Below are 25,818 nucleotides of genomic sequence, written 5' to 3'. Positions count from 1 at the left end.
AACGCAGCATTTAACGATGCACTCATAAAATGCAGAGAGCAAAAACCTGGCGTCACTCAAAAGATTTCACGGCATGGTTTCCACATGAGCCACTGTGGGTCACACACGGCCACATTTCCTCAGGTGCATCGGAGTTGTTGGTCTTTAAGGCGCCAATCGTTTTTTTGTATCATTTTGCTACGACAAACTAACATTCGCAATTACTGAAGTCTGCACGGCTTCCTTAACAGTGTTAATTAAAACAAAATACCCTGTTTCCCCGAATATAAGACATCCCCTAAAAATAAGACATAGTAGAGGTTTTGCTGAAGTGCGAAATATAAGGCATCCCCCGAAAGTAAGACATAGCAAAGTTTTTGTTTGGAAGCATGCCCGACGAACAGAACACAGAAAAATAAGACATCCCCTGAAAAAAACACCTTTGGGAGCATCTTTGGGAGCAAAAATTAATCGGGGAAACATGGTACTAGCAATGGTTCCCGTGGTGGGATCCAAAAATTTTAGCAACAGGTTCCCATGGTGGTGGGATTCAAACAACGGCGTAGGGCCAATGGGGCTGGGTGGGGCACTACGGGGGCGTGGCCGGGCATTCCAGGGGCGGGGCATTAATAATATCCCTGTTACTGTAAAAAACTCTTACTGTAAAAAAAAAAGTTCCTAATTTCCAGCTGGTATCTTTCTGTCCATAATTTAAACTCATTACAGCTAGTCCTATCGTCTACTGCCAACAGAAACAACTACTTCTCCTCTAACTGACTACCTGTCAAATACTTAATACTTTCAAATACTTAATTTTGTTTCTAGAAATCAAAAGAAGGAGACTGTCCTTAAACAAGGAACTTTACCATATTTCTAAAACATGTTTTTAAAACAGCCCAACAGGGAGAATGATCCCGTTTTCTACCGTCGCTAACCAGCCACATAGGAAACAACAGGACTTTATGATTTTTGGGCCTAATGGGATTTCTAACGGAAAAGCGGACCCAATTGGTAACCCCCTCTTGGCACACACAAATAATTAGTAACCCCCTCTCGGGAACCTGTGAGAACCTGCTGGATCCCACCTCTGAATGGTTCCCTTCGGGGCTAAGCAATTTTAGGGCGAACCTCAACCGCCCTCAGGAAGTTAACGGTTGTACCTCTTCACGGCCGCTTCCCCTCCAGGCGCATGCGTACATTCTCCATTCCCCCGCCCCTCCATCTCTGAACTGCTCGAGTTCAGGCGGGAAATTTTTGGCAGGGCCGTTGGCTCAGCGCACATGCGCGGCGGCGACAGGGGTTTCCGTTCGGCGCATGCTCAGGAAGCGAGAGGGCTTTTAAAAAAAAGTCGGTGACAGAGTCGCACGTTCCAGTCAGGGCAGTGAGGCGAAAGGGAAGCTGGGAGGGAGGACGGAGGCCCTCCTCGCGCGTGCGCATCGGCGAGAAAGAAGGCGCGGTCGCTCCCCTGCTCGTCCCTCGCCGCCGCGTTTGGCGCTTGCGCAGTTGCGTCGGAGGAGGCCGCACGCAGGCGTCGACTGAGGGGGGGGCCTGGCAGGCCGTCATGGCGGCGGCGCTGGGGGTTGGCGCGGAGGGCTCATGAGGACGCGGTCCACAGGCCCGCTCGGCGCTCTCGGCGGTAGCGAAGGCAGGCAGGCAGGCGGCGAGACGGCGGCGGGTCCCCCGCGCCGCCCCGCCCCGCGTTCCCCCGGGCCATGGCGGGCGTCTTCGACATCGACCTGGACCAGCCCGAGGAGGTGGCCTCGGATGAGGAGCTGGAGGAGGGGGTGAGGCCCGGCCTGGTGAGGGGCCCTGAGGGGAGGGCGGGCTCGAGGGGAGGGGGGAAGGGCGCCCCGACTTCGCCGAGGCTCTCCAGGAGCTTTGGGCGGGGGTGGGGAACCGGCCGAGGAGCCTCCGTCGCCCGCCCTCTTCTCCTCCCGGGCCTTCCCTCCCTTTCCCCCTCATTCGCCTCTCAACTGCTCACTCCCAGGAGGGGCCCGGAGTTCCCCCCAAATGCCAGCTGGGGCCCGCATTACAGAGACCAGCCCGTCCCACCCCCGAAGGAAACGGCCCCTTCGGAAGGGCAGTCTGGGTGACCACCCTTCCTAAGCTCCCCCTTCCAAGAGCACTCCCAATCTCCAGGAATGCCCAGGGCTGGAGTTGGCAGCCCCGTGGCCACTCCCATCCTGGGCCCGCTCAATTGCCCCCTTCTAGGTGGGGCCTGCAATTTTCCCCCAAAAGTCAGGTGGGGCCCGCATGGCGAAGACTAATCCCTCCCCACCCCCCGAGGGAAATGGCCCCTTCAGAAGGGCAGGTTGTGGGCATGTCATGGCTTTTAGGTGAACTCCCTTCCTATAGGGCACAGGTGTCAAACTCGTGGCCCTCCAGATGTTATGGACTACAGTTCCCATCATCCCCTGCCAGCATGATGCTGGCAGGGGATGATGGGAACTGTAGTCCATAACGACTGGAGGGCCGCGAGTTTGACACCTGTGCTATAGGGGCTTCCCTCCAAGGCCACTCCCTCCCACTCTCCAGGAATGCCCAGGGCTGGAGTTGGCAACCCCGTGACCACCCCCATTCTGGACCCGCCCCCAGTCCCTGGATGCCTATTGCTGCAGGAGGCAGGAAGAGCAGCCGGATTTCTAGAAATAACTCTTGGGCAGATGGTTCCTATGGGCGGTGTGCGAGCTTATAGGGTCCCATTCAGATTCTCGCGCTACAGAACAGCGTCTGTCAAGGCATGAGCCAGCATATTTGTCTGACTTTCTCCCCCTGCCCCCCCCCCCCCCCGCCCTGCTCGTAGTGATGCTTTTTGGGTATAAGAAGTGTTCTGTCCTGGAAAGCAATGTTGCTTCGCTGCTGTAAGGTGCTGATTTGGGGTTTAAAGTGCAAGAAGCAGGGAAATTGGCTGTATTAGCTGCACGGGTATTCAGAGGAAGGATACTCTTGGATTATAGTTGCTGAGGATTGGGTAGGGCCATTGCCCCTGTTCTTCGCTTCTGGGTTTCCAGAAGAACAGCTGGCTGGCCGCTGTTTGTAAATGCAAGTCGGCAGTGTGATTCAGCCAGGGTACTTAAATTCTTAGGTGTGGTACCTAAATGCAGTCTTCATAGATAGGAGCGGTTGCAGAGGAAGGAAGCAATGGAGAGGGAGTTCTCCCTGAATGCTCCGCTTCCGAGTTTCCAAAAGCATGTAGCTTGTTGCTGTTGTGACTATTGCTCCTGTAATTATTTTATCTTTACATATGTTGTTTGTAGTATGCCTTTTCCATTAGACTTAAGATGGGTTATTACAAAATGTAGTCATTTGAATAGAAATCTCACTAGCAATGTAATAGGGCTGGGACTGCGGACGAACAAATCGGTAGTATTAAACATGGCATGTTAATAAAGCAGTAAATAGTATAGCTTGTTCAGTGATGTCACTTATAACAGAACAGCCCTGTAATGTAGGCTGGTGTCACCCTTGTGGTGCAGAAGGGGGAAGGAGGATAAGAGTGCTTTTCCAAAGACTACGCTATTTTGTGGGTAGCTGTAAGTTTAAACTGGCTACCTTCCTGGTTGAGGCTCTTGGCCACTATGCTAGGACAGCTCAAAGGATGCTGGACAAAGTAACCAGCAGAATGCTTTTTACAACATCTTTGTGTGTTTGTTCATTCACATCTTTGATGTTTTCTGTGCAAACATTTGTGTATCAGCAGTGTAACCTGGTCATACAGAAATTTCAGGTTACGAAATTAGCTAGTTGTGTTCCTTCCCATCACCCTCCTTCACTTTACAGAAGCTGGGGGTGCCATATGCAGTAATAGTTGATTTGGAAAACCTTGCATTGACCCAAAATGGGAGGGGTTGAGAGATAAGGGAGGGAAAGGAGCCAAAAAGGAGACCTCAGTTAAGCCTGCTTAAATATCTTGTTGTTAGCTTTATTGAACTATTGAATTGCATCGCTCTTTGTGGAGACATTCCCCCCCCCCCAGTTGCTATTCAAAGTGGCTTACCATCTAAATATTTTTGAATGAACATGCTTACAATAATGTGATAAGGAGCTTAACCTGAGGAAAGAACAGAGAAGGTAGTCAGGCTAGGTAAGCTAGAGACATGGAGCGTGGGTTTTAGTTTATAGGGGTAAAGCTAGGAAAATGTATAATTTATATGTTGCATTAGCATATTGTAGCTCATAAACTTCCCAACACTAATGTCAGTAGGATGAGTAGGTGTATGTACACTTGATTATCAGCAAGCGCTTGCTTGTTAAAAGTTGCACTGAAATTGTTTAAAATCATCATCCGTAACTGATACATAACAATGAAAGTGTACCAAAAATGTTGGTGGGGGAAGAGCCGTAGGGTAAACCAATGACAGAAGGCAGCTTGTCTTGGGGAAGGAGAGGAGAAATCTAAAGTGAGTCTTCTCTTAGAATGAGACAAGAATACAATGAAAGGAGCGTTGCTAGACTTCCGACCAGTTGCTGAATTACCTGCTTAGGGAAGTAGGAGGTTCTGATAATGATCTGTATTGTTTACCATTGTACGCCCAGCCCCACCTTTACCAATAAATAAGCCTCGTTGGTTTACAGTGAACTGTAGTTTCGGATTTACGTAACATAGCTTTGCTGTAAGTACCCATTCTTGGCCTTCCCTGAACATTATTGTCTTAGGAGATGAATCTCATGTTTTTGCTGGCTAGTAGTATACTTCATGTTTGCAGAATCACAGATCTGCTTGCCTCTTACAAAATGTCTTGTAGACAATCAGGCAGGAGTTGTCCTCTCCGCATTGTTCACTCCCCAGTCTGTTGATGTGCCACAGAAATGGTTCCCAAATGAGTACCCTAATTAAAAGAGAGAGAGAGAGAGTTTTGCCTCATAATTCTGATGAGTTGTCGGCTTTCACATTTAAAGCAGGTGAGAAAAATTTGGAGATCGATAATGGGAATTGATAGCCGTCTCCTCTTGGAGGAGCCCTTTCTGCAATAACAGCTGCTGCTTTTTTGCTTGGAAAGTGGAGGTACTGGAGAATATAATGCATTGTGAGGTACATGCTCTTCCTGCAGTACAATCTGGATCAGACCCACTGTGTCCCGTTAAGTGCCCGAATCCATTTGTTGCTGCAGGATGGTCTTGCTCCCAATGTATGGATGGTGATATTTAGCCTCCATGATGGAAGCTATTCCCGCTCCCCTTTGCAACCTGACATATATAAGTTCCTTGGATAATTCTGGAGAGATATTTGGTGACATTAGAGCAACTGGACTTGCCTTATTTATCCTAGATAGGAACAGATGTTGGGGTAGCTATTCCACAAACATGAATTCAGTAGTGTAGCCTTGTGGGCTAGCATCTGAGTCAGATGTGAACATTTGCAAAAGGCGAACACTTTTGAAAATGTAACAACGCCTTTCATCAATATTTTTAAAGGTTTCTGGAAAGGTGTCCTAGCTGCTGCTGAATTGTTGGTGCTTTGTGTGTTGATTTAAAACAGTTTGCTGTCAATTGTGCCACTGCAAACTAGATCAGTTTTAGATCTTTTGGTGCTGTGGTGTTGTGAATCAAAACCCTTGCATGTTGAGGTACCCATCTTACCATATATAATTCCCTAAGTGGTGACCAATCGCTGCCTTCTGACGACAAATTCCCCACCAATCAGCGCACAGAACTCAGTCCTGTCTTCCCCCAACCCAGCAGCAGCCCCCACCATCCGCCGGAAAGGTTTGTGTGTTTACTTGCAGGGGTGACCAGACTTCTTCGCCACCACTTTCCTAGAGCCCATTTAATTTCCACCTGAAATGGGCTTTGCCACTAGTTGTTGCATAATTGATTAGTTTGCATAATTGATTAGTTTGTGCTCATCAGCTCCTCAGTTTTGTGCGTCTGATTCAACTTCTGTAGACTGTGTTCTGCCTGGGCATTGTAGCAGAAACTTTCAGAGTGATCATAATGAGGTTGTCAATGTCAGGATTAAATTCCAGACCCCTGGAGCCTCCTGCATAGCCAATTTTGCTTTTTAAATATGGGGAGTATTCCACTAGCAGTGATATATAGCTGCCTAGTTTATTCTTATCATTCCATATAAGATCAAGTACTGGTTTGTGGTTATTAGCAGTATTTGGGGTGTGAGTTTTAGAAAGCTTCTAGAACTCTGCATTAACCAGGATTATCAACTCTGGGTTGAGAAATTCCTGGGGATTTGGGGGGAGGGAGGGGCCTCAGTGGATATGAAACCATAGAGCCCGCCCCCCAAAGCTTCCAATTTTTCTCCAAGGAACTGATCAGGTGAATTATAACTCCATGGGATCGTCAGGTTTTACCTGGAGGCTGACAACCCTATGATATATGTAGATTTTTTGCATATCTAGATATGTTTTGTGTATATGGATTTTTTTGTATATGGATTTTTGCACCACTGGCAATGACTTTCATTATTGTGCTACTGGTGCATGATTTGAGGAATCAGATACATTTATAGTGCCCTTCTTTGCTTTGTAAAATGTTGCCTCGCTGGACTCTCCTGAGAGGGGTGGAGTGGGTTGGCTTCTGTGCTGTCTGCAATGGAGGACATTTCTAAGTTGGTCTTTCATTACTAAGTTGGTCTTTCATTACTTGAGCATTGTTAAGCTCACGTTTTGGTGGACTTTGGAGCAAATTCCATGAGCCACCAACAGGGCTTTTAGCAAGATATCTGCCGCAGTTAACCATCGTAATGGTTAGTTTTGAAGCTGGTCTCTGGAAATTTTTCAAATCTAGCGTTAACTGTGGTGCAAAATGTATTGCAGCACCTTGGTTAATGCTGAAAGGGAAAGTAGGGCAGAGGGAGATTTGCACGGTGGAAGAGAAGCAAAACAATATTGCAACTCCATAATGTAGGCTAGGCTGCATGATTGGTTAACAGTACAGCCTGATAATATCAAGTCCTTATGCTGCTGTTTAGAGGATTTTAAATGGTTCCTGTTTATGACGATGTGGTAACACATTTTATTTGTTTTGTTCCAGGGTCACTTAAGTGAAAGCATGGACCATGGAGGAGTTGGCCCATATGACCTGTAAGTTCTCACAGGATTAATAAATTAATGTAACGTTGTTGGGAAATGAGCATCACCTTCTGAAGCAAGATGGGAGTTGCATGACTTCTGTGAGCTGATCCTGACTTAGAATTGTTTGATGTTCAGAAAGCCATTAAGCGTCGAAGGATGGGTGTTATTATTGAACTGCGCAGTAAGGAAATGCCTTCAAAAACTTTCTTCAGCTTCTTTTTATGCCTGTTTGATGTTCAAATAATAACAACCCTGATAAGTGGTTACTTCTACTGAATAGTGTTAGGACAGACTGACTCTAAATACAAGGTTCTGGTTAAAATGGGCAAAGGGTTGAAAATTGTCAGGAGGCTTGTGTTGGTCTGTGGTACAGTAACTCACCAGGTAGACGCACGGTGGGCTCCGTATCTGAAAGTTATGGGTTAAATTTTCTTGCTGGTCCTGCAAGAAAGCAGTGAAAGGAGTCTGCACTGTGGCATTCAGAGATGTGGAATGGGAAATGTCACACAACGGAAAAAAATTCAGAATGTTTTCTTATGCATTACTTTTTTGCAGAAGAAAAGATTCATTGTTTCATAAAACTTAACAGTAAATAGACAACATTGCCAATTCAGTATCAGGCGGGTCTGGAAGTTTCAAAGTTGTAATGAATTATTTTTGAGTGACTGTGGTCCTTTCCACAGCCTCTCCTGTTGATCCTGGGGCTGCTTCTGGCCCACTCTTCACTTTGTCCTCTTCCCCTTCTCTCGCTCCCTGTTCTCCTTGCTTGCTGCCTGGGAGCTTGCCCCCTCACTTGCGCTCTCCCACCACCCCATGCTCTCTTCCCTTATTTTATTCTGCTCTCAGTCATCCTCCTCCTACTTCTGACTCTCCCAGCCGATATGGTCCCAGTGCGTATAACCCATTTCCATTCCCCCATTGGCCTGTGCATCATCAGTTGGGCTCATCCCAAGCCTGCATTGGCTGCCAGGGTCTTTGGCCCATCCCCACCCCCCTCTTACATGGCCAGGGAGGAGGGTCAACATCTGCCTCAATCGGCGAGCTGTGCCCCCACCCGCCCAACTTGCCTTCTGACCTCTCCCAGCGTGGACTGTCCAGAATTGGAGGCTTTGGTGATGGCAAGATCTTTGTTGCCTGTGTATATTAAGGTCAGCTTTTGCCAGAAATCAACCGGAGATAAAAATAAAAGTTTTAACAGATTTATTCAGAGATAATAGGGATACATAAGCACACACTGATCAAAGCAGCAGAACACACACACACACAGAGTCCTAAGATATAAGCAGTGTTGAGAGGATAGGTTGGGAATAGCAGAAGAATCAAGGGAAGTCTTAGGGGTAGTGCTGTACCAGATCCTCACGTACCTTTGTGTCCGTGAAGCAGAGCCCAGTGACTTGCTCTGGGCTTCAAGGAAGTGGGATAGAAAGCAGATGGCCGACAGCACAACTGAACCCGAAGGCAGACTCAGAAGTACTGGATGGATCAGTATGGCCAGACCAGCAGTCCAGACGCACTGAACACTTGGGCGAAGCCTATTTTATAGGGGAGATCGGGCCCTCTTATCCATTGCTAAGAGAGCTTAATCTCTCAGGACAAAGGAGATTTCCTGTTCTCCGGAAGGGAGACAAAAGAGGTGCTGGGATTTTAAGTCTTGGGCACGTAGAGTTGAGTGTTGGGTGCTTGGGCTGAATAGCTTGAGCACCAGATGTATTTGGGGCTACCCCATATATACCGGCGTATAAGACGACTGGGTGTATAAGACGACCCCCCACTTTCCCAGTTAAAATATAGAATTTGGGTTATACTCGCCATATAAGACTACGTACCCGGCGTATAAGACGACCCCAGACTTTACAGATGATTTCCCAGGGTTCAAAAGTAGTCTTATACGCCAGTATATACGGTAGTTACATTTCAGGGTGAAGCTGATGGAATTACACCTTTGGGACAAAGCCAAAGGTAAACTAAGGTGGTCAGTGAGGAGTAAGTCAAAAGAAAGAATCAGGTTAGTTTTTGTGTTGTGGGGAACACCTTGAAGGACTCTCCTTAAGTGTGGCTATTGTTTCTCTTGAGCACCCTGCCCAGGACGGAAGATGGGAGCAGCTCTTTCCCTGCTGCAGGCATTGTTTACCTGTTCATCCCTTTATGGAGGGAGAGGTGGGCTATCTGCATAATAGGTGCTGGGGAAGGGAAGACCAAGCAAGGTATTCTGTCCTTGTGGGTAACTCAGGCCATGCAGGAATGGGCTTCCCATCTTGGCACTACATGCCAGGCATCCCAAAGATTGGCGAGGCGGGTACAAAACAGGTCCCCCCACTTACCATGGGTCGGTTTCTTAACCGTATGTTGCAGCTAATTGAGATTTGATCAAACTATGGTTTATTGCTATGTCTGAATGTAGCTTTTGCATGAAGATCTCTTTCATTCCGATGGTGTTGTTTCATCAGTTGCTCTCCCCCATGTTATACCTTTCCCTGAAAGATGAACTGTATTATCAGAGGGGAAGCAGTGCTCAGCTCATATGGACAGCATTCTCTTGTATACTGTATAAGGATACCTGGATCAGAGCAAGCATTGTGTGTTTCAGTATATAATTACTAACAGTAAAGCCCATTGTCCAAATGAATATGATGGGCTCTAGAAAACTGCAGGTGGGTTAACGGTGCCCAGGGTGTGGGCTTATCCCTCCTGCCTTTCCTTCCTCCTTGGCCCCGTGTCACCAGCTCCCTCCTTGTCCTCTTCTTCTTGGATTCCTGCATTGTCACACAAGGGTTAATGGCACCCATCAAAGGGGATGACCTCTCCTGCCTTTCCTCCCCTCTTGGCCTCATGTTACCAGCTCCCTCCTATTCCCAGACACCAGCTCCTCTTCTTGTTCCCCTGTATTGCCATCCAACAATTAGTGGGGCAGTTGTGACTGCAAGCAGTCATAGCCACAAAGTGGAAAGTGGCTGATGGCTGCGCCTGCTCCTTCTCGGGCAGCTGCCGGTGGTACAGTGACTGTAATTATTCAGCAGTGGGGGAGAAGGGCTAGTGATAGAGAGTGTGTAATTGCCACATTCCACTGTTTTGTGTATTTCTTTTACCCATTCTTTGTGAGCCCTGCTCTAAGCAATATGTGTGTGATGACTGGCTGGAAGTGAGTTGTCGCCGCCATGGCTAGCTTTTTATATAATAGGATTATTTCCTACTTTTTGGAAATGTGTACTTTTAGAATACTTTGCTTGTAATTTAGTTGGCATTTCTCAAACGCACACAACACGTGTTCAGTTGAAAGAATTATACTTACTCCAGCCTGTCTGTTGCTAAAAGACACTGTTTCGTTTAATGGTTCATGTTATTGTCTTAGTATTCTAATTTTTTTTCCTGCAGCTGCACCCTTCACCTCCAAGTAGACTATTGTTAAAAGATGTGGAGATGTAGCATTATTTTAAAGCCTGCCCTATTGACTTTCTATTCTGGGCTTTTGTTTATTTTAGCGGCATGGAGCATTGCGAAAAATTTGAGATTTCAGAAACTATTGTGAACAGAGGCCCAGAAAAAATACGGCCGGAGTGTTTTGAGCTGCTGCGGGTTCTTGGCAAAGGTGGCTATGGGAAGGTAAGAGGCGTTCAACACATCGTCTGTTGTACTGGGGGCAGCTTTGTCCACACTGTCAACAGGCTGCAAACATTTCTTATCTACCCCCCCTCCCCCCCAATCGCTGCAGCCTGTAGTGTTGTTGAGAATTTTGTGACATCCCCTTTTCTTCAGTGTATTGTGAAATGTGGCCGGGAGAGCATAACCTTCTTCCCAGAGTTGATGTGTTGAATGCTTATTTTCCTAACACAGCGTTGTTGCACACCTGTTAGATGTGTTGACGTTGATGTGCACATAGCAAAGCTGCTTCTTGAATTTAGTGTCATTCCCGTGGCTGTGTCCGTTTGTGATGTGAAAGGAACCTGGGCCTGCCTGTCAGTCCGGTTCAGTCTGCAAGTGTCTTGAAACAATTAACTCCTTATTTTTGCAAAACAACCCACCCTTGATAACAGAAGAATTTAGCCACTACTGTATTCTACCTTTTAAAAGATGCATATAACCATTGTCTTAAAAATTGTTTTGGGCAGGTTTTTCAAGTTCGAAAAGTAACAGGAGCAAATACTGGTAAGATATTTGCCATGAAGGTGCTTAAAAAGGTGAGTTGATTTTCAGCATTGAACTACGACAATTTTATAACCCTCCCTTACATTTAAAAAGAAATTGTATCAAACACTTCTCAGTTGCTTGTAAAATCTGTATTATTTTGAGCATCTGCTTAGTTCTGTTTAGAGCCTTTCTCATGAGCAGGGGAGCACAGATAAACATTTATTCTAATAAATGACCTTATTTATTGCTGACGACAGTGCAGCAGAATAGCAAATTCTGCAGAATCCTTGACAGGCATTTTTAGGGGTTAACCGATGCTCAAACCTCTGTTAAAATATAAAATTCCTAAAGCTGTGATTCGGCTGTGGAAATCAAAAGGCTGAAGCACACGTCCGCTTTGTGCCATTAGTCAAGAAAAGTAGGAAAAAGAGTTGGAGAAGGAATACAGCAGTAGACGATGCAAAAATCAAAATGGGAGGCAAACGTCTGTCAGATCTGGCTAAATGACAGAATATTGAAGGGGGTAAGAGGAGGTACCTGGAGAGCTAGAAGTTAAGTGCAGTGGTTAGATTATCCGTTGAAATCCTAGCTCAGTTCACTGTATGATCTTTGTTGCATTACAATTACATCCACCTTCCAGAGGGCAGTGCACTCAGTTCTCCAATATTTTATTCAGCAATCCTCTGAGGTTCATTTCCCTGAGAGTGTGGCACCCACTGAGCCTTGTGGCAAGGTGAGGATTTGAACCAACCTCTCTCCGGTCTTAGTCTAATCCTCTGGTCGTTATACTGCGCTGGCTGTTACACGATCTCTCAGCCTAGCCTTCTTTGCTGGGATGCTAGGATAAAATGGGCGAGGAGAGGAACCAATAAGCTGCTCTCAGCTGCTAAATGTCTCAACCCAGGAATTAAGATCCCAGGGAGAGTAACTATCCCATCAAAGGTGGGTGCACAAGGGAGGGCCTTTTGACAGGCAGCCCCGTGAGTTTGGAACTTATTTAAAACCGTTTTTGATTTAAAAGGTCGTTCCCCCTCCAGTTGTGTTCGACCCTGGGGTACCACTGCGAGCAGTGATTTTGTAGGCCAGCCTCTTTTGTGGGGTAGTTTGCCATTGCTTTCCCTGGCTATTCTTTACCCCCTAGATATAAGCTAGGTATTCATTTACCAACCAAGAATGGATGGATGGCTGAGTTGACCATGAGCCAGCTGCCAGGATATCTGACCCCCAGGGGGCTTGAACTCCTGACTGTGTGAGTGGCAGTGCAAGCACTTAACCACTACGCCATGCGGCTCTTCCTTTTGATTAAAGTAGTCCTTAAGAAATTGCAGTATTATTGGGGCTGCTTTTTTTCACTTTTTAAATGTGGTTATATTGTAAGCCACCTTAAGCAAGAAAAACTGGCTAATAAATGTTTTAAATAAGCAAAGGAGAGACCAAGTTAAAAAGTGTAGTAGATTTAGTCATTCCAAGATATTTGAAGGAGCTGCATTGTTTGATAGGGTTACTGAGAATACTCCGAGGGGTTATCTTCGCCGATTTCCTGAAAACCATTACTTTTGTTTTTTCATAGTTAATGTTTAAGGCTTCTTCCTTGCAGTAGATTTAGTTGTAATCTGGAATCTTCTGTACCGACCCTTGACTCAGATACCAAGTTCCTGTTTTCCTTCTTGCTTCATTGTCTCCACCACCATCTATTAGTATTTGAAGTAACTGATTATTAGATTTGAATATCACAGAGGTTATCTTGCAGGCTCTTTCAGCTTGATAAGGGTGTGGTTTGGATTCTGTGCTTATTGCTGAAATCTCTGTTCTGCAGGCAATGATTGTAAGGAACGCAAAAGATACAGCTCATACGAAAGCAGAGCGGAACATCTTGGAGGAAGTCAAGCATCCTTTCATCGTTGATTTGATCTATGCCTTTCAGACTGGTGGAAAACTCTACCTCATCCTTGAGTATCTCAGTGGTAGGCACAAAGCTGTTCTTCCTAATTGTAGCTAACAAGGGCTAAGTCATTTGCAGATGGCTGTTAATAAATTACTTTTTCCTGTCATGGCCGTCCTCCCCTTCACAAGGCAGCCAGGAGGAATAAATGCACTCATTAAATTTTAGCCAGCTCTCCTTATTATTCTTGCTATAGCGTGACTGTTCATGCTTGCTTTTCATGTGGTATTTGCTTCTAAAGTCAATGCCACACAACAAACAGCATGTTTCTGACCTTTCTTTTTCCTCTCTCTTCCAGGAGGAGAACTGTTCATGCAGTTAGAGAGAGAAGGGATATTTATGGAAGACACAGCTTGGTAAGAGAAATTAGCTGTACTTAAGCCACGATACTGGCCGAATTGCACTTTGTCCTGCATATTCTCTTCGTAGGAGGAGAGGGAGTGAAGGGTGTTATAGTAATTCCAAGAATCCCAGAGACTTTGCTGCTTGAACTTTTGTGGTGGGTGGGGCAGGGAAGGCTACTAAGTGTCAAGCAGTTCTCCCCTCTGTCTGCCAGCCAGCAGTTCACCCCTCAGGCCAAGAACCACGGGATAAAGAATCCTTTGAGTTGTGCCTGAAATAGCTATGAGCAGAGAAGAACAAACTCAACAAGTGGTTCAGCTGCTGCTGGTCGTCCAGTTAGCAGGATCTCCACTTAAGTGCCTCTGCTTAAGAGGGCACTCCACGCTGTTCCTCCTTTGTGCCACTTAAGTGCCTCTGCTTCAGAGGGTAATCCATGCTATCCCCCTTGGTTGCCATGTGTAGAGTCAAGAGTTTTCTCACGGCTTTGCATTGTGTGAGATGCCGGAGCAGATTTGAGCAAATTTCTGCACAGCAGCAGTTTCAGGTGAGGGGGACAGAACGGTGTTGGCCACAGCAGGTCGAACCATCCTTAATAGTTCCAGCTGTTACAACTGAAAAACCAGAAGTAACTTTTCTTCATGCAGGACGAACCTCATGTTCTGTGAAGGTTAACTGATTTGGTGATGTGTGACCACCTGGCAAACCAAAGTCTGAAGTCATAGTGTGTAAAGTAGATTTGTTAAACCTTCGCTTGTGTTAACCGTGGGTCGGTAAAGGGGTCTGATTGCTGCTTCACCACTTGGCATCATTACATTTAGATGTGGAGGTGCTGAGCAGACAGGAGCTCAGAGCAAGCTTGTAGCAGTCAGTCATGGTTTTCTGGATAGGAAACCCAAACCGTGGTTTGGCAGGACTTCTGAATCGAGCCACAGAACTACCATGCTTTTGGGGTATATGTTTAATTTTGAGAAATCTCTTCCTTGCAGCTTTTACTTGGCTGAAATCTCAATGGCTTTGGGGCACTTGCATCAGAAGGGGATCATCTATCGAGATTTAAAGCCAGAAAACATCATGCTTAATCATCAAGGTTAGAACTGCAGCCACGAGCTCGTTGTTCGTATGTCTTTAAACAGTTACAGTTTACTAGGGTGCTGTGTGGTTTTCGGGCTGGATGGTCGTGTTCTAGCAGCATTCTGTCCAGACGTTTCACCTGCATCTGTGGTTGGCATTTTCAGAGGATCTGATAGTAGGAAGGGAAAGCAAATGGAGTATATATACCTGTGAGTAAAGGTCAATAGGTGAGGGCACCTGAATAGGAGTGGCCTGGCAAGTGAGTAACAATGAAATGTAGCATGTGAGTAACAATAGAGATAGCAAGGTCAATAGGTGAGGCATCTGAATAGAAGTAGTCTGGCCTTTGTTCCCTTTGATTGTTTATTGTCTATAGTCATCCTGTGTTTGTGTGGAGCTGATTAGTCCCTGAACTCCAGTTAGACTGGGGATTGGATGATAGAAGAAAAGGTATGAGACTAGTGCAGTGGTGGCAAACCTATGGGACTCCAGATGTTCAAGGACTACAATTCCCATCAGCCCCTGCCAGCATGCCCAATGCGGGCAGGGGATGATGGGAATTATAGTCCTTGAACATCTGGAGTGCCATAGGTTCGCCACCACTGGACTAGTGGATTGAAGGTGGATTTTCAGTCAGAAATGAATAATTGCTATTCAAGCCCTGGCTTCTACTTGTACCAGCCTCCTGTTAAAGCGCCACATTGGGTATGCCATTTTGGAAGTGAAATTTGGTGTGATTTCACAGTGATGTACGTTGGGGTGTGGAGGTAGTTTCACACATGCTGATGGGTTTCGCGCTGCGAAAGGATCTTGCGGTGGTGGTCTCCCTTTCCCATTATACTAAAACTTGGGTTCCCCCTCCAAAACAGCCAGTAGGATCAAGGCACACAATGAGTAGCAGGCGAAGGGAATGCAGTGCCTTCTGATTGGATGTGATGACCACTGGCTTAGAGCAAGGGTATCAAACTCATTTGTTACAAGGACTGGATATGATATGAATGTGGCTTTGTCCAGTCAGGTCCCGGGAGTGGTGGTGGCTGCCTTGAGGGGGCTTATCAGGCCCACAAGCTAGCTGAGACAACCCTCCCCCCCGATCTGACCCGGTCCAATCTGGAGGGGGGGGGGTTGCTTCAGCTGGCTCGCAGGTCCGATAAATCCTCTCAAGGGACTGAATCAGATCCCTGAGCTGCATGTTTGACACCTTGGCTTTAGATGAGTTAATGTCCCAGAAATCTTGATCTCTAAGGTGCTACTACCCTGTTTCCCTGAATATGAGACATCCTCTGAAAATAAGACGTAGTTGAGGTTTTGCTGAAGTGCGAAATATAAGGCATCCCCCGAAAGTAAGACAAAGCAAAGTTTTTGTTTGGAAGCATGCCTGATGAACAGAACACAGAAAAATAAGACATCCCCTGAAAATAAGACATAGCACATCTTTGGGAGCAAAAATTAATATAAGACACTGTCTTATTTTCGGGGAAACACGGTAGACTTGAATCTAGCTCTTCAAAAGCTGTACAGTGGAACCTCAGTTTTCATTGGCTTCGGTTTTCATTGATTTTTTCAGTGAAAAATTTGTCTCGGTTTTCATCGATTTGCCTCGGTTTTCATCCATTTGCAGCAAGGTGCAGGGGTTTGTGGAGAAAAATCACCCGGACAGAGCTGTTGCAGGCCATGTCTGCAACTTGTTTAATGACAATGCTTGCCCCATTTCAGACAAATCTTAAAGCGGCGTCAGAAACAGACCTCTTTGGACAGCTTTCTGGTGCGACATTGGTCTACTGGCTCCGAAGCTGGTCCTAGTGTTCTTGTTTGTGACTGTTTTCAGCATGAAACACTATGTTTATTCACCAAAAGATGTGTTTTTGGTATTTTTTTTGGAGTGCCTAGAACGGATTAATTGGATTTACATTGATTCCTATGGGAAAGTTTGCCTCGGTTTTCATCGGTTTCAGTTTTCATTGATTCTTTTTGGACAGATTACCAACAAAAACCAAGGTTCCACTGTATATTGTTTGCTGCTTTGGGAAAACCGGAGCTAAAAAGTGAGATATAGATTAAATAACTAAAAATCCATATATGTTTGTATGATGATTGCCTGCCTGAAATTCCTTCACTGTTGGAATGACAGTCCCTTGTCCCTCTTTCTGTTTCCTTGCAGGTCACGTTAAGCTCACTGATTTTGGGCTGTGTAAAGAGTCCATTCATGATGGAACTGTCACACATACATTCTGTGGAACAATAGAATACATGTGAGCCCGCATGATGAAACAGAAAAGTATTACTCTGGTTTGGGGGTAATGGCTAAATTTTACCTTTTTGAAATTTGGTGACTAGGTATTCAGAGTTTTGGCATCACCTATCTGCAGGGCAAATTGCACAAATAATTATAGTTGTACACTTGGAAGAGGATCCCTGAAGCGCAGGGCTTGCCTGTATTTAAAAAGGAGTGGAGAGAGGCTGTCAAAGGAACTTCTGTAAATAAATTTGAGCTAATTACTTGCTTGCAGAAGTTCCTAGCTTACCTGACTCTGTTCGTCATTTGTCACCCATTACTGGTCCAACCCTCCTCTGGCTTGCAAATTTTCTTATGTAGTTGCCTGGAAGAGATGCTTGTTTGTCACAGGCGATTATGCAGATGCCTTTTCACAAGCCCTCCTTAGTTAAAATCTTCTGAAATACTGATTCCTGTCCATAGCATTTTCTTATTGAATGAGTGAATGCTACCGGTTACCTGCTGTCCAGAATGCTTCCATCCTTCCTGTGTTTGTCATTCCAGGGCCCCTGAAATTCTGATGCGGAGTGGGCACAATCGTGCGGTGGATTGGTGGAGTCTGGGGGCGTTAATGTATGACATGCTGACTGGAGCAGTAGGTGCACGCTTAAAAACTGCATGCTGTTTGATTTCATGAAGATGTCAGAGAATTGTTTTGGAACCCATCTTGCCTGTGTGGGATTCGGTCTGACCAGTGTTACATGTGGCTAAGGCTAGGTGGTTAGCATCAGCAACTGGCAAGACTTGAGACGGCAGCCTTAGAACACCTGTTGGGTCACCTGAAAGCCATTGCAGTGAAACAGGACTGTTACACCTGGACCTGCCTTGTGCTGGGTTGCATGCTTGACCCATCTAGTGTGATACTTCTTAATCTTCTCCCAAGGCCTCGAGCAGGAAAAGCTAGCCTTATTAACTGGATATGCCAGGAATCGAACTCGGGGCTTTCTGCACATGACATTTGAACCGCAGACCTTCCTTTCCATAATTTGATCCTTCATTGCAGTTCCTGTGATGACTGATGTTGAATGGATTAAAGGGAGATGGAAATAAACTGGGCAGTATGTTCTTGTCTTGGGAGGGGGCCGGGACTTTAGGTTTTGTTCCCACCACCCATAAAAATCTGAGGTCAGCTGCATAGTGGAGAATTGTACCTGGGGCGGGGGTCTGCAACCCGTGGCTCTCCAGATGTTCATGGACTACAATTCCCATCAGCCCCTGCCAGGGATGATGGGATTTGTAGTCCATGAACATCTGGAGAGCCGCAGGGTGCAGATCCTTGGTCTGGGGTATGCGGACCAGTTTACAGCACTTGCCTTTCCAGGAGAAACACATTACCGGCTGCTATCAAATGTGAATCCTCTGCCTCTGTCTCCTCAGTGACATGTTATTTTAAAATGTTACCATCACAATAGTTTTCTGTTCTGATTTATTGGCTGGCCTAATTGTGTGTCAAATAAATGATTTGTCCATAGCAGTTGTCTGAGCTGCATGGCTGAAAGCCGATTGAAGCTTGTGTCCCTCATGTGCAATTGTAGTTCTTGGTCCAGCTGGCCCACAGCCCAGGAGTGGAATGTCTTAAAAACAAAACTCATGACACTCCCCAAATTGTGCATTCAGGGCCCTTTCCATAAGCAATTAGAAAATTGCTTTAGTAAGTTGTGTATGTGTGTTAAAATATTGAAGTGCCCTTATGTGGCTATTGTGTTATACACATTTCCTCATGGCTTTCTCCTCCTTTCCCCCCGGCATTCCAATGGTGTTCTCCAGCCCCCGTTCACTGGGGAGAATCGAAAGAAAACAATAGACAAAATTCTCAAGTGTAAACTCAACTTGCCTCCCTACCTCACGCAAGAAGCCCGAGATCTGCTTAAAAAGGTAAGAAACACATTTTGGGGGGTGGGTTGGGATGCCATTCCCAAAATTGACGTGCCCTAATTTGCACAAAGTAAAAATTCTGTTGGAGCTGCAAGGTTTTCCCCCCCAAGTGTTGGAAACTTCTGATTCTATTATTACAGAACCAGGGCTGTTGTGGGCCCAGGTTCTTAATTGCACTCTGCCGTGGGCTCCAAGAGACCTGTTGAGTTGCCCCTTTAAGTCCTTCGGAAAAGACGGCAGTGGTCAGCAGTGCTTCCAGTAGATCAGGGGTCTGCAACCTGCGGCTCTCCAGATGTTCATGGACTACAAATCCCATCAGCCCCTGCCAGCATGGCCAATTGGGACTGTTGGGAATTGTAGCCCATGAACATCTGGAGAGCCGCAGGTTGCAGACCCCTGCAGTAGATTGAGTTGGTTAAAGTTGAAAGCCGCCAGTAGAAACACTAAGAGGGCATGGGGACTTGATCGAAAACATTTGATTGGTCACAGAAGTTTTTGTATAAGAATTAGGATAACCTTGACTGCGGCCTTCTGTTCTGCTTATCTGTACTCTTTCCTTCACTTTTGCTTCAAAATACTGAAAAGGATACAGTTGTATTTAGTCTAAATATAGTTGATGGGAAACTCAGCTGTGCTATACTATTGATCCTAGGCTTTTTACATGCTTGTGAAATTACATTTTAAAAAAGAACTTCGGGGTTAAAGCCCACGATTGGGAAGGAGAAACCCCCAGATACAGTCTTTGGCAACTGTTCTTGGCTGACGGAACTGGGGAATGCTTTGGCCAGACACTCCAAAGAACAGTTGCCAATCAGAGTAGAGGGCACTGGGCTGAAGGAGCCAGTCGGCTGCCTCCTTATTATACTCTCCGGTCCCTAATTTCTTTTGATGGTCTGTTCCTTCTTCTAAGCTGCTAAAGAGAAACGCTGCCTCACGCCTAGGAGCTGGTCCCGGAGATGCTGGAGAAGTTCAGGTATATTTTGCTTTCCACTCTTGGCAGTATTGGATGGGGGCATCATTTTTTACATTATTTCTTTTAAGGAACAGGGGTTAGATGAGTCATGTCTTGCAGTCCAGGGTCAAGAGACACCTACACCCATTTAGGCTGTCCTGCACTTTTCAGAATCTACCCAAGGTAGCCAACAGCATACAATAAAGACAATTATACTACGATTTTAAATTTAAAAAAATCACAAAACAGCTCAATAAACTAAAAAAAGATAAAACTGTCAGGCCAAACATCTTAAACAACAATCAGAAAAACCAGCTGTATAAAATCAATCTAAGAGCAGGCAAAAAGGTAGGGAGAGTGCAGGGCAATGAATTCCATTAAAAGCCCAGGTGACGAGAAACATTTTGGCCTGGCACCTGAAAGCCAGCATTGTGGGTGCCAGGTGAGCTTCAAGCAAGAGAGCATTCACAATGCAACAACCTTTATTAGGCATATTAAAATAGGCTCCAGAGCATTACAGACATTTCTGAAGTACAAATCAAAAGTACATTCAAAACACAGACAGATAAACTGCATCTAGCATTGGACGTTACTTAGAAAATTCTGTCACTTGTAAAAGAAATTTTGCTACTTTTTCCAAGAGCATGGCCTCTGTGTTATTTAACAAAAGCTCCACAACAGAGTTGTCAGAGTCTCTTTCAGATTTGTCTAAGACCCGCCCAGGAGAGAAATTCCTAATACCCACATATCTCGGTCAGTCAAGTATAATGTGAGCAAGAGTCTCCACTTGGTTTTTACAGTGCGGACTGACCCGATCCTGGAGAGGGATAGATAGGTAGCGACCCTTTGTAGTGGCCGATGGAAAAGTATTGCATCTGGCCCTTGTAATAATCCACAGGCAAGGGGCTACCAATGAGCAAGCTCCATTTCTAGTTATATCCACCTCACTTCTGTGGCCAGAGGCACCACAGTAGTTCCTTAACTGTAGTAGTAGCTCCTTAACTGGCAAGCTGCAGGGTATGACAGGGGTTGCTACATGGTCCCTGCATCCACCGCTTGATAGCAAACTGGCCACCATATTTTGAACTAATTGAAATTCAAGGCAGCCCCATGCAAAGCACATTGAAGTAATCTAACTGGATGTAATCTGAGCCTAGCAAATGACCTTGGCTGGTGTATCAGCTGAAGTAGATTAAAGGCCTCATAGGGGAGAGCCACAGTTACATACTTAGTCCTTAGCTTGGGGGGGGGGGGGGGGTTCTCCCCAGGACAGTCTGGCTCATCGTTCCATTGACCAAAACCTCTAACCATGTCTCTGTGGATTCCTGGCTTATCACAGAGTTATTTTTCCAGATGGGAAATGAGGTTATGACTCTACATAATCAAGCCTTTATTGGCATAGACAGCAGTACAATAATAATAAAAACAGATTAAAAAGCATATACAATACAGGATATACATGTTAGGACGAAGGAAATCTACTGGCTCTAGACCCATGGTGGCGTACCTTTGGCACTCCAGATGTTATGGACTACAATTCCCATCAGCCCCAATTGGCCATGCTGGCAGGGGCTGATGGGAATTGTAGTCCATAACATCTGGAGTGCCAAAGGTTTGCCACCACTGCTCTAGACCCATTTGAAGTTTGTAGCATGGCCTCTTTCTTAGAACGAAGTCCTGTGGGTTTCATTGGAGCTTTTCTTCGGAGTAAGCATGCCAACAAACCGAGTTTTGAAAATCGGATGTGTTGTCCTTTCTTTTTTTGATGCTGGGGTTGCTTTATTTTTAAGTTCATCTGCGTTTAAGCACCGATTGTTTCACATTACTCTGCTCGGAGATGAAAAGAATGGTTTGTTTACCCGGTTTTTGGGTCTTGATGCTTCGATAATGTTTTGTAGGCTCATCCTTTCTTCAGACACATCAGCTGGGAAGAGCTTCTGGCTCGGAAGGTGGAACCCCCATTTAAACCGTTACTGGTACGTACTGATCCCACTTGGCCTTAGTTTCGCATCGCAGCTTGCTGTATAATTTTAGCTGACGTGTAATGGTGGTATCGCAATACCCCCTGGTGCAGTGTGTTAAGCTGCAGTACTGCACTCAAAGCTGTGCTCACGACCTGAGTCCAATCCTGTTGGAAGTCAGTTTCAGGTAACCACCTCCAGGTTGACTTAGCCTTCCATCCTTCCAGGGTCAGTAAAATGAATACCCAGCTTACTGGGGATAAGAGCAGAGCATTCAGAAGCATTTTGTGAGAGTGTAAACCACCCTGCACAAAGTACTAGGGCAGTGGTGGCAAACCTATGGCACAGGTGCCAGAGGTGGCACTCAGAGCCCTCTCTGTGGGCATGCACAGAGTGCCCCCCCCCCACATGATCTAGGCTAACCTGGGCCGGTGGGCTCGATTATTAGCATTAAACCTAAAACCTAGATTTGTGGAAGCAGTGTAGGTAACCCTGTTAAGCGCTGTTAAACCCCACTGATTTTCATGCAAAGAACTAAAGCACGATCCTTTCTCTGGGAATAAGCTCGGATGCTGGCAATGGGGCTTGCTTCAGAGTAAACCCTCCTAGGGTCGTGATTCACCCGTTGGAAAAGTTTACCGTTGCTTCAAAGCAAAGCCACCGACTACTACCATGCTTACTCCTGAGTAACGCACGCCTTGGAACCACCCATTTTTCTAAACTAAAACCTCAGTATTCAGGTTAAATTGCCATGTTGGCACTTTGCAATAAATAAGTGGGTTTTGGGTTGCAATTTGTGCACTCAGTCTCGAAAAGGTTCGCCATCACTGTACTAGAGGGTTACTTACCTGTTTCTCACTGTTGGGACATTGTTGGGGGATACCAAGTATTGTGACTTGCAGGGAAAGGGGTGGGGGAGACAGGTATATGCCTCTAAAAGTATCTCCTTTGTCCTTAAGCTATCTTTTGAACTAGGTTCTTTTGATCAGATGTGCCTGGTGGGGGCAGGGGGGGATGGTGACAACTACTTTATTTTGCAGTGCAGTTGGGCATAGTGAGCTTTCCTTGGGGGCGGCAGGGCTCCAGCACTGCCCCAGGGACTTCTCCCTGCTGAGCATCTCTGTCCAGAGTCGTCACTCCCTTGCTGCCCAGATAGTTCTAAGTTGATCGGCTGTAGTGCACGAAGACCTTTAATCCATGTTGTTGTCTTTGCAAAGCAATCCGAAGAGGACGTGAGCCAGTTTGATGCAAAGTTCACCCGTCAGACTCCCGTCGATAGCCCCGATGATTCAACCCTCAGCGAAAGTGCCAACCAGGTCTTCGTGGTAAGTGAGCATGGAGACCAGTGCCGGTGTGTAGAGAGCCGGCAGAGAACTGGTTCTGGGTTTCAGGTTTTGGGACGTAACCAAGGGTGTTATTTCTGGTGGGCTCAGGAAAGGTTTCTTTGTCTTCAAGGGCTTTACGTACGTGGCTCCATCCGTACTTGAAAGCGTAAAAGAAAAGTTTTCCTTTGAACCAAAAATCCGATCGCCTCGTAGATTCATTGGCAGCCCACGGACACCAGTCAGGTATTTCCGTTCTTCTGTTACCTCTTTGGGTAGATGCCCTTTGACGCCACAAAACCTAAATGGTCCAGAAGCAACGAGTGCTTTTATGCTGCTGTTGCTTTGAATTGCCTCAGCCATTTGGGATTAGATAGACCAGTGGTCTGCAACCTGCGGCTCTCCAGATGTTCATGGACCTCAATTCCCATCAGCCCAATTGGCCATGCTGGCAGGGGCTGATGGGAATTATAGTCCATGAACATCTGGAGAGCTGCAGGTTGCAGACCCCTGGGATGGATATTCCATCACAAGAGTTGTTGCCGAAGAAGAGTTGTATCATCGAGCTGTCCTTGCCCTCAGTGTCAGGCATTCAGCGTTTCATAGAAGGAATTTTTTAAAATCATAACTTTGAAAAGGCGCATAAGGCATGTAAGTCTAACCTTCTTCCCCGGCACCTCAAGATCAGTTTGCCTTCTTCCTGCTGATCAGCTAATGGAGTCCAGTGTCTGATTGGGTTGTAACAGAGGCCCAATCTTATAATTGGGAAGACTTTGAGCACTGTCTTGGCCCATCTCCCCTTTTCAGAATGAAGGGGTGCAGTCCATTAAATTACCTGATTTTGCTCCTTGTGTAAGCAACTCCCAAGTAGATATGTACAGTTCTGAACCTTCTAAAGTTCTGTGCAAGTACTAAAGATTGTTATATGTATAGTAATTTTCAGGAATAGACCCTGTGTGTTCTCCGGATTCCCCCATGAGATAGTTCCACGGGGAGTCAAGCTAATAGTGCCTTGCTGATGGTTGACCTGAGCTGTCCGTGTTCACATCTGAGATCTGCTGTTAGTCATTGTGGGGTTGCCGTGAGCTCTAAAAAGGAAAAACAGGATCCATTAACTGAAATGGTCACTCTTGACACTTCTGTTGTTTAGAGTTTGCAAGCAGGCAGTGTAGTACATTAGGAAAACTCTTACCGGAATTTTCTTGTCTTTGAAGCCCTGTAAAATTCTCTCCCGGGGACTTCTGGGGACGAAGTGCTTCCTCTGGCGTGACAAACCCTCAGGCGCCTGTGGAGTATCCGATGGAGACGGGTGGCATTGAACAAATGGACGTGACGGTGTGTGGAGAGGCCTCTGCTCCGCTTCCAATCCGGCAACCCAACACCGGGCCATACAAAAAGCAAGCCTTCCCCATGATTTCCAAGCGACCGGAGCACTTGCGCATGAATCTATGACACAATCTATGGCAAATAATTTCCAAACCTGCTGGGGTGGTGGACGGAAGAGATGTCAGGCCTTTGCCGGCAGCCCCGTCCCATGAGGGCGGGGCAGGAGGGCTTCTTGTGGCTTCTTTCTCAGAGTGGCAGTGTTCAAGAGGGTCATTACACACAGTAGACTGGGAAAGAGAAGCAAAAACCCACAGATCTTTTTTTTTCCTTCTCTGAATCAGTGGTACATAAAAAGAAAGGACCTTGAGCAGAACAGGGTTGAAAAGCTGTAGGTGCAACAGTTAAGATATTTGCAGTGCGGCCTCCTTTCCAGTCTGTCCGGGGTGATAGCTTGATCCTGGCATTGTTGAGGATAGAATGTAACTGGCGTTGTTCTGTTAAAGGGGGGGAGCCCATTTCTCTGGGCACGCCCGCACAGCTCCTCCTCCGGTACTCGCCTCTTGAGGATGAATTGACATGCAGTCTTATTTGGATGGCTTCCTACAGCTGGTGTGGAATTGAAGAGCCGAGATAAACTCCATTGGTATTCCACATGCAAAAAAACAAAAAACAAAACCCCAATCTGAATGAATCTTTTTTATATAAATATATATTTTTCAAATAGATTTTTTTTCTTTTTCTCACATTGGCTCATTATGGAAAATATCCCAAACTTGGAAAATGCAGAATTAATGGTTTGATGCACAAAATAAAAGCGCAGACTTAAATTTGTTTTGCTACTGAAACAATGAAGTGGTTAAAAAGAAAACAAACCAATTATGTTGCTGGGATGGGGACGGGGAGAACTTGCCCACCCTCTCTTGATAGAAGACATGGATCAGGTTGATGTCTGTGCTAAAACCTAAGGTGACGTGGAAGCCCTGCACTTCAGTCTCATGGGTCCGGGGTCCCCTTGAGGGTCCATAATAAGCAGGGCCCTCTCTGCTGGCACAGAGTTCTGTGTGTGCATCAAGAGTCCCACGGAGCTTTTGACTGCTGCAATGAGCTTCTATTGTACTGTCGAGCATTTCATCAACCTAAGCAGAAACTTTGCTGGTAAAACCTCTTTACGTTATGCTGGTTAAAGATTTTGAAAAAGATGTAAACACATTGGAAAAGGGGTACGGTGCGCACGCAAGCATGACTATCTTTGGCGTGTTATCGATTTAGGGGAAAAAAACAATTACGCTGGTCTTGCAAATAAGTGGCGGTGCTTAGAGAGATGGTTCGTTTACTACATCTCCGCTCCATTACGCACATCCGTGATAAATTACAATAACTATTTTCTTGCGTTGGGGATGTCCATCTGCTGATTGTATTAAAAAAAAAAGTATTAAGATGGCCTTCAACTGATGTCTTCCAGAGAACTTTTTTGCAACTTTAATTTTAGGAAATGTTCAAAAGATTTACTATTTATGTTTCTGCGATTGTTGTTGGAAAACGAAACAAAAAAAAATCTGTACACGTGACTTTACAGGTACAAAGAGTTAAATAAAGGTATATTTACCTTAACTTAAAATA

General features: G+C 45.8%; 2 protein-coding genes across 8 annotated transcripts in view; one reads left to right on the top strand and one right to left on the bottom strand.

The window, feature by feature from the left end:
* The window catches only part of TUBD1 (tubulin delta 1), a 13,521-nt gene extending 12,141 nt beyond the window's left edge, over positions 1-1,380 (bottom strand). For 2 of the 7 annotated variants that reach the window (XM_048518569.1, XM_048518570.1), the window contains exon 1: positions 1,140-1,380. The gene's annotated coding sequence lies outside the window, so the exon portion shown is untranslated. Of the gene's footprint in view, positions 1-1,030 lie in introns of all 7 variants that reach the window. The other 5 variants (XM_048518568.1, XM_048518567.1, XM_048518572.1 and 2 more) reach the window with 5 other exon arrangements.
* RPS6KB1 (ribosomal protein S6 kinase B1) lies at positions 1,356-25,818 on the top strand. The gene is made up of 15 exons (XM_048518564.1): positions 1,356-1,763; positions 6,967-7,016; positions 10,487-10,607; positions 11,114-11,182; positions 12,949-13,096; positions 13,373-13,430; positions 14,403-14,503; positions 16,649-16,739; positions 17,267-17,357; positions 18,530-18,637; positions 19,548-19,610; positions 21,488-21,565; positions 22,768-22,875; positions 23,006-23,118; positions 24,087-25,818. Exons 1-15 carry the CDS (start codon positions 1,692-1,694, stop codon positions 24,322-24,324), a joined length of 1,509 nt encoding a protein of 502 aa, XP_048374521.1. The 5' UTR covers positions 1,356-1,691; the 3' UTR covers positions 24,325-25,818.

The sequence above is a fragment of the Sphaerodactylus townsendi genome, linkage group LG16, assembly GCF_021028975.2.
Source record: "Sphaerodactylus townsendi isolate TG3544 linkage group LG16, MPM_Stown_v2.3, whole genome shotgun sequence".
NCBI lineage: Eukaryota > Metazoa > Chordata > Lepidosauria > Squamata > Sphaerodactylidae > Sphaerodactylus > Sphaerodactylus townsendi.
Note: the sequence above shows the minus strand (reverse complement) of the source record. Positions and strands in the feature narration are given on the sequence as shown.

What these genes read in the sequence shown, in the direction of transcription:
- RPS6KB1 (XM_048518564.1), top strand. Translation starts at nt 1,692, where the DNA reads ATGGCGGGCGTCTTCGACATCGACCTGGACCAGCCCGAGGAGGTGGCC. An exon ending in GGAGTTGGCCCATATGACCT is followed by an intron (nt 7,017 to 10,486) that starts GTAAGTTCTCAC and finishes TGTTTATTTTAG; the next exon opens with CGGCATGGAGCATTGCGAAA. An exon ending in AGCCCACGGACACCAGTCAG is followed by an intron (nt 23,119 to 24,086) that starts GTATTTCCGTTC and finishes TTGTCTTTGAAG; the next exon opens with CCCTGTAAAATTCTCTCCCG.